This window comes from Hermetia illucens, chromosome 1 (assembly GCF_905115235.1).
Source record: "Hermetia illucens chromosome 1, iHerIll2.2.curated.20191125, whole genome shotgun sequence".
Taxonomy (NCBI): domain Eukaryota; kingdom Metazoa; phylum Arthropoda; class Insecta; order Diptera; family Stratiomyidae; genus Hermetia; species Hermetia illucens.
The window spans coordinates 183,013,284-183,027,287 of NC_051849.1; the positions used below are offsets into that span (position 1 = coordinate 183,013,284).

Below are 14,004 nucleotides of genomic sequence, written 5' to 3' on the forward strand. Positions count from 1 at the left end.
TTTTCTGAAGTTTCCAGCATGTCAACCTTATTCGTAGCAAAAAAGCTTGACCGACAACGACTAAGCTCCATTTACAGTGAAGCCTATTGACTACACCAGATCATTGGATTACGACAGCAAGCGTGTGGACAACTTAGGAAGAATAGGCCCTTATTGTGAGAACTGTACCATCGCAATGCGCCAAATCTGTTTCAAATCATTATCTGTCAAATAGTGCTGCCAAGCTGTACCAAGCTGTTAAAGAGCCCAAAAAACTAGTTAGCTGCCATCGTCCAGGGCTTTTATTAATTTCCAGATGAGGGCTAGCGTAGCGAAACCAAAACAGCGTCATGTCATTTGATTGCTATTAAACGCTAGATCGGGTAGAAAAACTAACAGGCCGGAAGTTTCCCTGACCAATGGCAAACAAACGGCTACAACGGCTGCTGGAACTCTTTTACCGATTTGGAATTTTCGCGTATGCACTTTGGCTCTCAAAGTCAGTACGAGAATGCGCAGTTCACGACAGTTCTTTGCACAAATTAAAACCACATAAATAAATTTGCAGCATTCAAAAACGGTTAACGTCCTTGAAGTGTAGAGGAATAGCGCGGTAGATAGCCGATTCCAGGAGGCCATTAAACGCTGTAACTGTCTCATGAGCTACAGACTGGTGCATATGCACAGGGAGAAACCTCCTTCCGAGGACACATCGGACGAAAATTCTACCGAGATCCGCGAAAGAATCGCAGCGGTCGCGGACCGAAAGGGCAGGATCGAGTATTGGACTTGTTCTACTTGTAGCCCATTGAGAAGGAAAAGATGTACGACCTAAACCTGAATCACCTAGGACTTAAAACGAAAAGCGAAGCACAGCGAAATATCGCGCCGAAAACGAAGGACCAGACTCCGACATTGGAGAAAAGTTTCAAGTATTAATGGAGCCAACGGTTAGCACTAAGATAGCCTAGGCAAACCTTCATTTGCAAAAGCTGCATCTTCAGTAATTGGCCATAATTTCCATGGGCGCTTCGGGTTCAAATTTGTGGTCTGCAAGGAGGAAGTATGTAGGTAATTTGGAATTCCTCTTGCGGTAAAAACACGGAATACATTCTCGAATCGATCATCATTACCAGGTAATCGATATTAAGGGAAATAATAGAAATATATACCAGATAAAAATAGGAGATAAAAGGAACATGCTACATACGTGAATATTCAATTGGCTTAAAACTTGGTTCTTAACCCATTCACCAGGTAACCTGGTGTCACACTGAAATATGAAAAAAGGCTTAAAATCGAATGGTTTAAGCGTTATCTATGCGTCTGATTGCAGTAGAGCCTTTTGAAATTATTAATTCTAGATGTCGAAACAGGAATCGAATACCAGTGGGGAAAGCGTGAATTCATTGCATTAAATATTAAAATGGTTGGAAAAACTCGGCCAAAACAATCAATGACCTATAAAAAGATAATTGACGAACTCAACAAAAAGCCAGAGCGGTACCTGCAGGTTGATGAATACGCTCTAGAGTCGAGAAATTAAATCAATAATTGAGAAGATATCCGAAATGCTGATACGGAATCCTTGAATGCCGAGGCTTAAATGTTAGTTTTTAATGAAACTACCACGCGTGCTGGATATAGCTCTGGTTACTTCTCCCAGGGCTGGTAACAATATTTTCTTTTCATATATTTAACAAATTTGAGAAAAATTTACGCTCAATGCATCCAATTAAGATTTCACCAAGTTTTTCTCCTAAGTTTACATTTTCCTTCGTCAGTACCATCAATTTCGTGGCAACATTGCAGAGACAATAACATGAACTGAAAAATGTCCACCCATGTAACTGCGGTATCACCATGTTTTGGGAAAGAAATTATACTCCGCTTGGTTTCTCCGCGTCCATTTCTTGATGACCGATACTTCCTCGTTCCAATACCCTTATCGTAAGGAATTAGATTTCCCGGGCTGTTGACCAACATCATCTCCTATGTTTTTTATAAAAATTGCTGATGGTTTCGCAATCAGGAGAGAGGCAAATTTTTAGACACTGGTTTAACTCTGCTCCTTTGAATAATAAAGCAAAATTCAAATAATTGCAGTTTTGCGAGAAAAAGGAGCTACCACTTTATCTCGGCGTTTCGGGCGATACTAATGCCCCTCATGAGATCGGGGAATGCAACGACAACAATCGAAAAGGTGAGCACCTTCTTGATTTTGGCCTTAGCAATAAATTGGAAATATAAAATATGGGAAACACGCTAACTTTCGCGATCAGTACCAAGCCAGACCTACTAGACATAACTCTAGGGAATACTGTGATGAAGATAATTTTGAAATAGAAAAACTAGTCAGGAATCTCAGGAGAACAGGTTGACACCTGAGTAATAACATAGCCCATCTAATATACAAGTGGGCCTTAATAACAGGAGTCAGCTAGAACGGAAAACAATAGTAGAAGACATCAACATAGTCATCGACACGCATGAGGCCAGCGGCTAAGACAGTCACGAATTCAAAGTATATCCGCTGGTGTGAGAGAAACCTGACAAAAACGAGAACCGAGGCCCGAAAACTTCTCAACGGGCCAAAACAGACCGGTGACTAGCTGAGGTACAAAAACGCAAAGGCGACATATAGTAACGCGATCAGCAAGTTTAGGGAATTCAGTGAAGAGTTTCAACAAACCACAAAAGCATCCAGACCATACAAAGCTATAGCCTGTCTGAAAAAAGAAAGCGGAGCTTCTAAAACCTCATTTCCCGGGGCGCTATCACATAGCGGAAGATACAATATTCTGCAATACACCCCAAAGAAAAGAGGAAAATTGAAAAGTAGCAAAAGAGGTATGCTCGGAAGCTAGAGTAAGATGTACAGTGGGAACCTTTAAAACAATGAAATCACCCGCAATGGGTAGGATGGTGAGGGTGAGCGTAGTTAGAGAATATGTACCAAGAGTATGGAGGCGGACAAAGGTGGTCTTTGTTCCGAAAGCGGACAAAAAGAATCCTTTCCACTATAAATCTTTCAGACCACTTTGCCTGACATCGTTTGTATTGAAAACAATGGAGAGTACTAAGTTCTAACACAAAATCCCTCATATCGATGTCAACATGTTCTTCGGGCAATACGGTCAACCGACACTGTCCTGTATCAACTGATGAATGTATTACGCGATGCTTTTAGACATCGAAGGAGCTTTCGGTAACACTTCGCATGCAGCCCAAATCTACAAGCGACTCGGGTACATCGTGGCCTTCTGGATTGGCAGGATTTTAGCGAAAAAGGAAGGCCAGACACAAATTCTATTGTCATGATCACTTCTGAAAGCTGTCCGTGGGCGTGGGTACTATCACCACTAATAGAGAACTCCTAAAAAAGCTAGCAAATACAATACTCTAAACCGGTATAGGTACGCCTTAGTAGACTGGCTACGCTCGGCAACAAGTCTGGATTCCAGGCCATATTAGGTTGAAAAGAAATGAAGCATGTGGGATCGCGAAGAGGTTCACAGCTATGAAGAAAAGAAGAGGAATGGCAGAGTCAACTTTGTTGGGCGACGTTACTATGAATAGAGCAGGGTGCTTATGGAGAATTACGAACCCAAGCAAGAATTTTTTAAATTTCACCAAGAAAAGTCTTAAGATCATAGCAGGAATACTCATCGATCATTGTAGCCTAAATATAAAGATATTTACAACACCTGAGCAGTTTACGATTACAGAGTGTGGGGGTACACTGAAAGCGGTGAGGAAAGAGCAAAATGTCTGCTTCGAATCCAATATGCAGAGAAACCATATTCTAGGAGATATGCGCTATTCTAGTGGCATTAGAATAATAAGGTGAGTCCAAAATATTTGCAAACCGTTGAGTTTGAGTGCACGAGAGATTGGCTCTTCAATGGAGGGACTATAGTTAACATCCGAAGTCAGGAAATTCACTATTAGGTTCGATCTAAAAGAGGAGAATCGCATGATGAAAAAGATTCAACAGCGGGCGAAAATTTTTATAAAGAAATCTAAGGTCACTGGGGCGTCATTTTTATCGCCCCTTAAAAAATTGGAACATAGAGATCCTGCTCTCTAAACTATCCTTTAAAGAAAATCAGGGCGGTTGCTTCGTCTAGTTGTATCTGATACTTGAGACAGACAACTACAAGGCCCTGCATTTCATATACAGCTGTCGGCTTTCTCAGACTTAAGACGAGAGCAGGTCCTTTTCTTCAAGGAATCTGCGACATCTGTCGGTTTGGAAAACATTCTTAGAAAGCCTGGAAGCTTCACAGAGGACCGTTTAAAATGACATACTGAGGGACTTTCATAAGGCTGCGACTTCAGGACTGTCTCTCATGTCACGAAAATCATAACAAACGTTGAAAGGAAGATATCTATAAGTAGGTGGTAATAGTAGAGGTAACACCAAGGATATTCTTTCAATCCGAAATTTGTGAACGAAAGAAAAAACCTATGTTGAAGAAACCTTAGCAGTACAGCTGATAGAAAAAATCGTAGCATGCTCGTATGCGAGGAAGATCACAATTTTAGAAGTAGGGAAGGTCTAGAGAGCTCGGTTATTGACGCTGCGAGAGCGAAAAGCCGTAGAACGTATTAAATCACTTAGTATCTCCTTCACATCCCCCGAAAAAAAGCAGGATAAAGAGCGTCACCGATAACATGAAAGAATTTTAACTCACTCAGAGAAATCTGGGATTCCCAGGATTTACTTATAAGCGGAAGAAGCAGCTCTGCAGGCATACACAGACCGTCGAGTCCAGCGAGCATATTGATTTCCGAGATGATATGATGATATCCACTTGTTACGTTGACTAGTCATTTCATCTACAAGAGGTGGAACTCGCCAGATGTTATACGATTGAGAATCGAGGTAAAGTGTTTCCTAAACCCTTTAAGCGGCTCGTCGTCGTTGATGATTAACGTCGCTCACGAGAACATCAAGATTCGCTGCGAGCAAGGAGCAAGTTCTTTCTGATACGGAATACAGAAGGGAAATCGTAGGTATTTCGGGCAGCTTTTGCTTCCATGAGCAACGCAATAATGAACTTTATTTTTGTCGCGGAGCTCAATCGCATGACGTTTGCCTCTACTCGTAGCAGCAATAAAAGACTTCAGTTCCCTATACTTCTCGATCCGTTTCCGTGCCTTAACAATCAACCAGATCTTATGACGCCCCTTCAACGCGTAGCTGACAACCTAATTCCGGCCGACGGCCCAACACTCATCGAAATTCTTAGGTGAGCTATTTAAGATCTAAGCCATCATGAAAATTATTTTCCAAATATCATTCGATTGTCAGGTCCCGTAAGCGAACCATATTAAATAGTATCAGTGTCAAATCTGCCTACCCCTGCGAGAAGGTGTGGACCGATACGCAAGCGCAAACAGCTGACCATGAAATGAGACCAATATCAGCGCCTCTCTTATTGCGCACATCCAGGAAACAGTTCCTAAACTCACTGCTGATAGCGATGTGGTCGATCTGATTGCAGATACGTTGCGAGTCAATTGTGGCCCAACTAACTGTATGGCTCTGTGCTCGACCAATGTGCCACCGAAGTGGTGGAAGCAACAGAGCAAGGTGTTATCAGAACCCACTTTGACAATCACGGTCACAATTTCGCCTTAGTCGCTGATTTGCTCGCTGAATTCGAAGCATGAGAACATGCTGCACAACTTCAATACCATCAACAAGAATTGACCACATATTCCAAAATCCAATCATTAAGGGGTCGAAGCCGAATGATCAGACTGATTTCGAAACCTCGCAGCCGCTTCTGAAGCATAATTGATTTCCATATTTACGGGTTGCTAGCCCACAAAACTTTATCCCTTTTAATGACTTTTTACGACAAGCAAGCAGTATACTTTGAGTAAATTCTACGACTCCTCAACTAAAAAGGGAGTCACTACCTCAGGGGGTCCCTGACTTCCCGTCTTAATAGAAAGGGTCATTGGTCCGGGTGGAGTTGGCCTTTGCCTGGCCCCAAAGACTCCAGCGACCAAAGGGACTGGGGACCGACTATGGCGATCGGAGGTTCTCATTGGATCCACTGTGCAATGTGCTATGATGTAGTCGACCTTCTAATACCAGACGGGTCAATAGTCGTGATTTTTGTGGTCCAGCAAGAATTGATTTAAGCAACCTCTATCTAACCACACCCTCTTTGCATCTCATTCCAAAACGACCAACACCTCCTTCCAAAAGTACTATTCGAGACCTTTCATTTGAAAACGAAAATTAAACCATTCAGAGCCAGATAAAGGTCCATAACTCCGTGAAGGAACAAACAGATATTATCTGGGTAGCCGAGGTTTTTAAGGGAAGAAACGGACAAAGCAGGCTGGAGAACAGGACCGATAATACGAAAGAACTGGAACTTACGAAGAAATACATCGGATTCGTAAGATTTGCGGATGAATGGAAGAAATAGCTTTGTAGACACGGCCAGAGCCTTGAGACGTCAAGCCCAGCGGCCTTGCTCTGCTTGAGGGCATTGATTTCCTTTTTGTTTGCAGAAGTAGTTGGTATCCGCATGTTACGGTGATTACTAAATTCATCCATAAAAGTGGAACTTCACCAGTTGCTATAGGTTTGAAAGTCGTAGTGAAAAGTTCCATCCAATTTTTAAGCTGCTCGTTGTCGTGGATGAATAATCTACCGTAAACGTCCCTCACAGAGCAACCGAAAGATTTGTAAGCAAGCAACATATTCTTTTGTAATGCAGAATACGGTACGATACGGGCTTCTGTTTCCATGATCAACGTAATAACAAATTCCTCTTTGTCACTGGGTACGCTCCACTTCCCAAGATTTTCCAATACACTAGAGATTAAGGGGGACTGATGCCAGTGCTTCCTCAGTTCCTCCCTCAATTCCTAAATCCACTAATGATCGTGATATAGTTAATCTGAATAAAGGTACGTTATCGGTCAATTGACACCCAACTGACCTTATGGCAGACTCTGTGCTCCAACGGCGTATTACCAATGACGAGGTGGTCGAAACCGCAGAAAGTCACAAACCCCCCACCATTATCGTAACGATCCTCAATATCAAGTTTCCCAAGGACCGAAATCTAGCAGTTGGTATTGTGTTCGGATACCGCAAACATTAGTCCGATAACTGGTTCACGCTTACTCCCGACAAACTTGCCAGAATTCAACAGGACAGTGAGTAGTGCTTCCCAGAGTTTCAGCTCCTTACCTTGCTTAATAAAAGAATGTCTAATTTGTACATTCCAAAATCCAATCATAAACCATTAATGAAAACAAAAGGTCAGCCGAAAGATCAGTCCGATTCCGAGGTCTCGCAGCCGCTTTCGAAGCCCACAAGCACTGACTTTCTATACCATTAGTCTGGTTGGGTTTACCCTTGCCTGTTCCCAAAGACACCAAGGTGTTACCCGACCATTCAGACTTTAGTGACTCTTCCTCTCTCAAATGGGCTGGGGACCGACTTTGACGGAGGGGGGCTTCGTTTTGAATCCACTGTGTCAAGTCTGATAACAGACGGGCCAATGGTCGTGATTTTTGCGGCCAAGGAAGAATTAATTTAAGCGACCTCTTTCTACCATCCCTCCGTCACCTTCTCATTGCATCTAATTCCCAAGCTTCAGAAAGTACTATTCGAGACCTTTTATTTGATACCCCACATCACTATGTACAGTGAAGAAGAAAAGTAGACCCCCCGTTTACATGTATGGGCAGCCCTTCTTAAAGCCAACGCTGAACGATGCAGCATATAGTCTCATCGTAAATGTAACTCGGTAGGGGTATAACCCATCCCACGATCGAATGTTTGTAATAGTTTCATGGAGCATAATGGGTGAGGAGAAATGGTTAAAGTCCCACAATATGGTATCTGATCGTTTACAAAACTATAGAAAATCAACAGGCAGACCGTGCAAAACGATTTTAATCAAATCCCACTTTACACAAAACTCTGAAAATGGATAAGGTGCATCCTGGCTCCTCTATAGGACAAAACTCAACACAATAAACTAACAGATGACAGCATCTTCCAAAGAACAATAAGCAGAAAATATGGTAAAATATCAAACAAGTTTAGCTGGGGTGAATGAATGTAATGCTAAAGTGAATTATCTAAAACTTCTACCGATTATTGGCGTTACGAAAATGAAAAGTCGTAGAACGTAACAAATGACGTCGCAGCCTTTATCAAAGAGTAAGTCAGGGGATTAGATCATTTGGGGTGAATAAACTCAGCAGAATCTTTCAAAGCTAAAAGAAAACTTATATTTCAACCCTTGTCGTGACCAAGACAGTGGGAAAACAAGACGATTCAAAGGATAACTCATTTTTGTCCTTCAAGCATAAAGCCATACGCACTTTTCTTTACCACTTCAAATAGCAGAATTCCTGGAGCTTCACCAGAAGATGTAATAAAATCAAGAATTGGATGCAAGTTTGATAAAGTATTTTACAGGAGAGCTTATACTACGGTATATAATGTAGCCAACTGAGTTGCCATAGATTTATTAAAGTGACCTGAGGTCAAAGTAACAACAAACAGCAGTTGGAATCCTGGTCAAATTCTTCGAATTCTTCTTACTATTATATTCGCCTTACCACGCAGTGAACAGTTTCCATTTTCCAACCTCTATGAAATTCTACCCAATTTTAGACTTTTCCCATCCGTTAATCTAAACTAGAAAGAAAACTGTTTATTTGTAGTTTGCCAATAGTTTCTGAAAGATAATAATGAACTTCGTAACTATGGTACTGAAAAACCGGTATTAGAATAAAAATTTCATTGGAATGATCTGTAATAACAGCCACAGCCATTGAGAGAAAGCCAGGAGTTTAGTGACCCGAATACCAAATAATCTGGAGCAAAACGTAGTAATGGGTTATGTCATCGAATTGTTCGTTTTTTCCTAGAAACCAGCTCCTTGCACAAAAAAATAGAGAAAAAACTGGAAGAACATGAACATCTCAATCACCTTTGCCATTCTAGATTCGTCCTCTTCTGACACCAAATCAAGGAAAATTCCAAAGGCTCCTTTTTGTCAGTGTTCGCTGATAGTTTTTTGTATTATTATGATCCTGTATCCTGTCTTCAGCGAATCGGTGGTTCCGACACTTCACTACAACTGGAAACAATTACGATCGTGGAATCCGCAAAGAAAATCCATGCCGGGAAAAGACACAGTGACGTGTCCTAAACTGAACAAAAATAGGACGCAAAACGGGAACTGAACAAAAAAAACTCGTCATAAATCACCACTGCCGAAAAGGTCCTGGAACGGGATTTGCCGCCCTCCAATCACTTTCACGAATGTTGTTTGCTCTTCCCACGGGAGCCCATCAGATTTTATGGTCAATTAAAGGTTTCGAAGGGACGCACAACACAAGCCGAGGGACGAATACGAATTCGTCTATTTCCTGGCTTTATCCACCCACTCACTTCACTGCCTGCATTGGCAATCATCAATTTTATTGAATTTTGATATTTCTGAACTGTTCTTGTGACTTCACCAATAATTTTCACTCCGAACACCACACACTCACGAGGCTGCGGTATTATGAAATCGACTTCCGAAACTCAACTGAAACGGAATGGATTTTCCGCAGAAGAAAATTCACTTGTTTGGGGGCCTCCGTTGCTTGGTGGGTAGGTGGAAAATGCGACGTGAAAAACCGATACCGTAACTGGAACTCATGTGGAGTTGGAGCCATGGGACCATCAAGCAATGGAACGAAACCAGAACGTGGGAAAGTGCGGTGGAAACAAGTGGGAAAATGGAAAATGTGAAAAACACACGCATGTGCATTAACTCCAGGGGAACTCATATATGCTCCGCCGGCACCTTGCAGACCTGCGGACTAGAACTACTCCAGCATGTGGCGAAAGGAAGCATGTTATATGCAGGCTGCAAAGGGAAAAGGCCGCTTGACCACTTGCAGCGGTACTTTCGGCCGGTACCACTTGCAATTTTGGTTGCTTAGGGCGAATTCATGTAAAGTGATTCGGATGTGATAATGGGTGGGACTGGCGACTGGCTTGTCGACGGTTGTTTACAAGTAGGAATCCGAAGTGCTGTCGTGTAACTTCAACTAATTTACTCACAGAATTGATTCAATGGGGGAGCATTTGATTGTTTAGGTATTTTCTGGTGATGCTCTGGACTCGCTTGGGTAGTTCCACTCCTCGCACAAAGGAAAGCGAATGGTGATGGTAGGTAGTAGCGAAAAGCAAATTAACAAATGTTTCTCTATGAACTGGAAAGTATATTTCCTGATTTGAGTGATTGATTTACTGGAGTTAATTAACTAAAGAACATCTTTCTGTTATAACGGAGGAACCGACATCTTTTTCACATAAATAATGTTAAACATAAATCAGACTAATAATGATAATTCCGCCGTGGTCGGTACCAAATGCGTGGCTTCGTCTTCAATCTGAAAAGTGCTAAGGTAAGTAAGCATAATGCAGTAACTCTGTCTCGCAGGTTACAAGCTGAGAAAACTATGGCAGTCAATGGCAAAATGTGCTACCAAATATATAATGATAGTGAAGGAACGCTCACTACATAAATGCCCATGTTGCCTAGATTGACCGACCGACACAGAGGACATGAGACCGGTCCTCTGAATCTGCTCCACGCAGAACACAACACGAAGAAGAGAAATTTTTCCAGACTACCATGACCTGCCACAAGAACTACAACATCTGACGAACACCATAGCAACAAAGAAAGCCAACCTGCTGATAGGCTGCGACGCCAATGCAAAGCATACGCTTTGGGGCAGCTGCGAAATCAACGAAAGAGGTAAGTCATTCTTTGATTTTATTATTACCTCAAACCTATCGGTATGAAACAGGGGCAGTACGCCAATCTTCCATTTCCCCAGCTCGGAGAACTTTGACGGTTGGGAGGAGGTCCTTGATATCACCCTAACAACCGACAATGGGATTCTTAGGGTGGAGGACTGGAAAGTGTCTGACCAGAGATCCTTCTCTGATCACAGTTGGATACTTTTCAGTCTAGATCTCGCCGCCAAACCCTTTAGAGACCCCAGAAGGATCGACAGAAGAAAGTTTGGTCAAGTAATTAAGAACAAACTCTCCGGTGCGCAAATTGGTAAGATTGGCGTGACAGACGAACTGGAGCCAAAGGTCGGGACTCTGGAGAAAGCATTCGATATCGCCTTTAAAGTCTCGTGCCCTACTAAGTATAGCAAAAAAACCCCGCCACCGTGGTGGAATGAAGATCTCTCTAGCCTGAGGAAGCTGACCAGAGAAATCTTCAACATCTGCTACAGGCAAAAATACTGGCAGCCATACAAAGACTGCCTGAAGAAGTACAAGTCGGCCATTAGGACCGCCAAGAGGCGGTCTTGGTTGGACTATTGTCAGAACATCGAAAGCACACGTAAATCCGCGAGGCTCAGTAAGATTCTGTCCAAGGAACATAAGAGCCCATCCTTTCCTAAAAAGTCGGAAGACTCCTGGATGGAATCTTCTATCGAAACCCTGGAGCTGGTTCAAACGCACTTTCCCGCCAGTGAGGAGGACTGTGAGTCAGACCTTGCTTGGAGGGTTTACGGCCACCCCAGCTTTGCGAGAGTATCAAATCGGTAATTACCGAGGATAAGATCGGCTGGGCTATAAACTGCTTCTCCGCATACAAATCTCCAGGCCCAGATGGCATATTGCCAGTCATGCTACAGAAGCAGCAGGAAAGGGTTGTGCCGTGGCTTGTTGAGATTTACCGGAGCTGCATCTCTTTAGGATACGTACCACAGTGCTGCAGGTGCGCACGAGTGGTTTTCATACCGAAAGCGTTCAATCCGCGAAGGACTTTCGACCAATCAACCTGACCTCTTTCGTGCTGAAGACCCTAGAGCGCATCCTGGACATTTACTTAAGGACGATTAAGAAGAGAACGCCTTTCTCTAAGTCTCAGCATGCCTACCTCAAAGGAATCCACTGAAACGGCCCTCCATGAGGTAATTGGCACTGTTGAGCGGTCGCTGCAGGAGAAGCAGTATCTAGCTGCCTTATTGGATATAGAAGGAGCTTTTAACAACGTTAGTATCAATGCCATCAAGGAAGCCTTGACTGGTATTGGATTGGAGGGGTATCTCACGCATTGGATTATATCCATGGTAAGTACCAGGATAATCCAATCGAATCTGGGAGGCAACCACTTGACCAGAGCTGTGAACCGAGACACGCCCCAGGGTGGCGCCATTTCACCGGTGCTCTGGTTAATAGTAATGTTTAAAATTGGTGGTGGCGTATGCCGACGACTTGGTGGTATTAGTATCAGGGATGTTTCTGTCCATTATGAGCGACACCATGGAAGGAGTGTTGCAAAATTTGTGCGTGTGGACCGCATGCGGACTCAGCATAAACCCAACCAAAACGCAACTGATGCTATTCACCACCAAGAAAATACTCTGAACTCCATCTACCACGGCTGAATGAACAAACATTGGTTCTTTCCTCTAATGTAAAGTATCTGGGTGTAATCCTGGATCCAAAGCTAAATTGGAAATTGAACATAGAACTGAGGATTAAGAAGGCCTGTATAGCCTCCTATGCCTACAAGAGAACCTTTGCAAAGAAATGGGGTCTCCGGCCGATGATGGCTCTCTGGATGTACACCGCTGTAGTTCGTCCGATCCTAACGTACAGCTCTATTGTATGGTGGCAGGCTTTGCAAAAAAAATACAATGGGATGAAGCTTAATAGGATCCAAAGAACCGCGTGTGCAGGTGCTACTGGGGCTCTGCAGTCCTGCCCGGTAGATGCTTTCAACGTACTCCTGCATCTCCTCAGACCACGTCAGAATACGGATGCTGGGCAACAAAGTCCTGCGGCCACAGCAACATTTTAGATGAAGTACCTCGGGAAATCTGGGCATTCCCCACGGACTATGTCACACGCAAGTTGAACTTCACGATAAACTTTGTTGTGGACTTTCCAACCAGGGCAAAGTGGAAGACTGGCAGCGTGTTGCAGTATTCTTTACGGACGGATCAAAGATGGCCAGTGGAGTCGGCGCGGGGGTTTTCTCGAATTGGCCTGGCGAGGCTCTACTCTTGGCAGTCCTTCGGCGAATACAATCGGTGTTCCGCTGGCGGCCGTCGGGGGCCAAGCCAACTCGCACTACCTAGCAGCCGCGGGCATAAGATGTGAAGGCCTACGAGCTGTGCCAAGTCAAGGAGAATTTGGCCCGCTTCTAACATATCCCGATCACGAGAGCTCCTGTGTCAAACGCGTGCAAATGCATTCAATATTACGGCGGTCTGCACGGGCCCTGACTCGTAGGGGACCATGCCGTTAGGCTCGGCATACCCTACAATTCACATTGACAAAACTGCGGAGAAGAAGTCCCAACTCTGGCCGGAGTCAGGCTGCGTACACTAGGTAAACCATTCTTTGGGGAACTCAGAAAGATTTCTAGCTGCAGTGTGGAACAGCTGCTTTCTTTCGTGAATGCTACGGGCTGGCTCTGAAGATCCGAGCCGGCTGGACTCTACCTCCCTGCTCCCATAACAACGAGCACGGTCTTAGGAGTTTGTGGCACCGGCAACCTGCGTCCTGATGTCAAAATTGTTACAGGTAGCCATGCTGAGATAATTCTGTTCCCAGGACCTTTTCGCGGTCAACTTACAATTCCAGGTTAATGGAAAGATGAGAACTGTCATAGTTGCCTACGCTTACTTACCCTATGATTCTTTGTGTCCTCCGCCGACGCAAAAGCTATGTGGTAGTATATGTAGAATCAAGAGACCTTTAACTCTTAATAAGTTGTGACGCGAACGATCAGCATATTTGTTGGGGCAATAACAAATACAACCCTAGAGGACAGAAGCAGTTTGATTTTGACACTTCAGCTGGTCTGATAACCGCGAAACGTAGGGTGTGCCAAGAAAAAAATAAAGTAATTGACCTAGCAAGCAGCACTACAAAGTTGTTAGAGTTGATTAGAGACTGTCGAGTTCTAGATGAAGTGTCACCCTCAGATCACT

At 43.6% G+C, this 14,004-nt stretch overlaps 1 protein-coding gene across 2 annotated transcripts in view; it reads right to left on the bottom strand.

The window, feature by feature from the left end:
• LOC119661475 (mucin-17) overlaps positions 1 to 9,613 on the bottom strand; it is a 538,210-nt gene extending 528,597 nt beyond the window's left edge. For both annotated transcript variants that reach the window (XM_038070838.1, XM_038070837.1), the window contains exon 1: positions 8,964 to 9,613. In XM_038070838.1, the coding sequence (XP_037926766.1) occupies positions 8,964 to 8,972 (9 nt within the window). In that variant the 5' untranslated portion in view covers positions 8,973 to 9,613. The remainder of the gene's footprint in view (positions 1 to 8,963) is intronic.
• Positions 9,614 to 14,004: the final 4,391 nt, after the last annotated feature.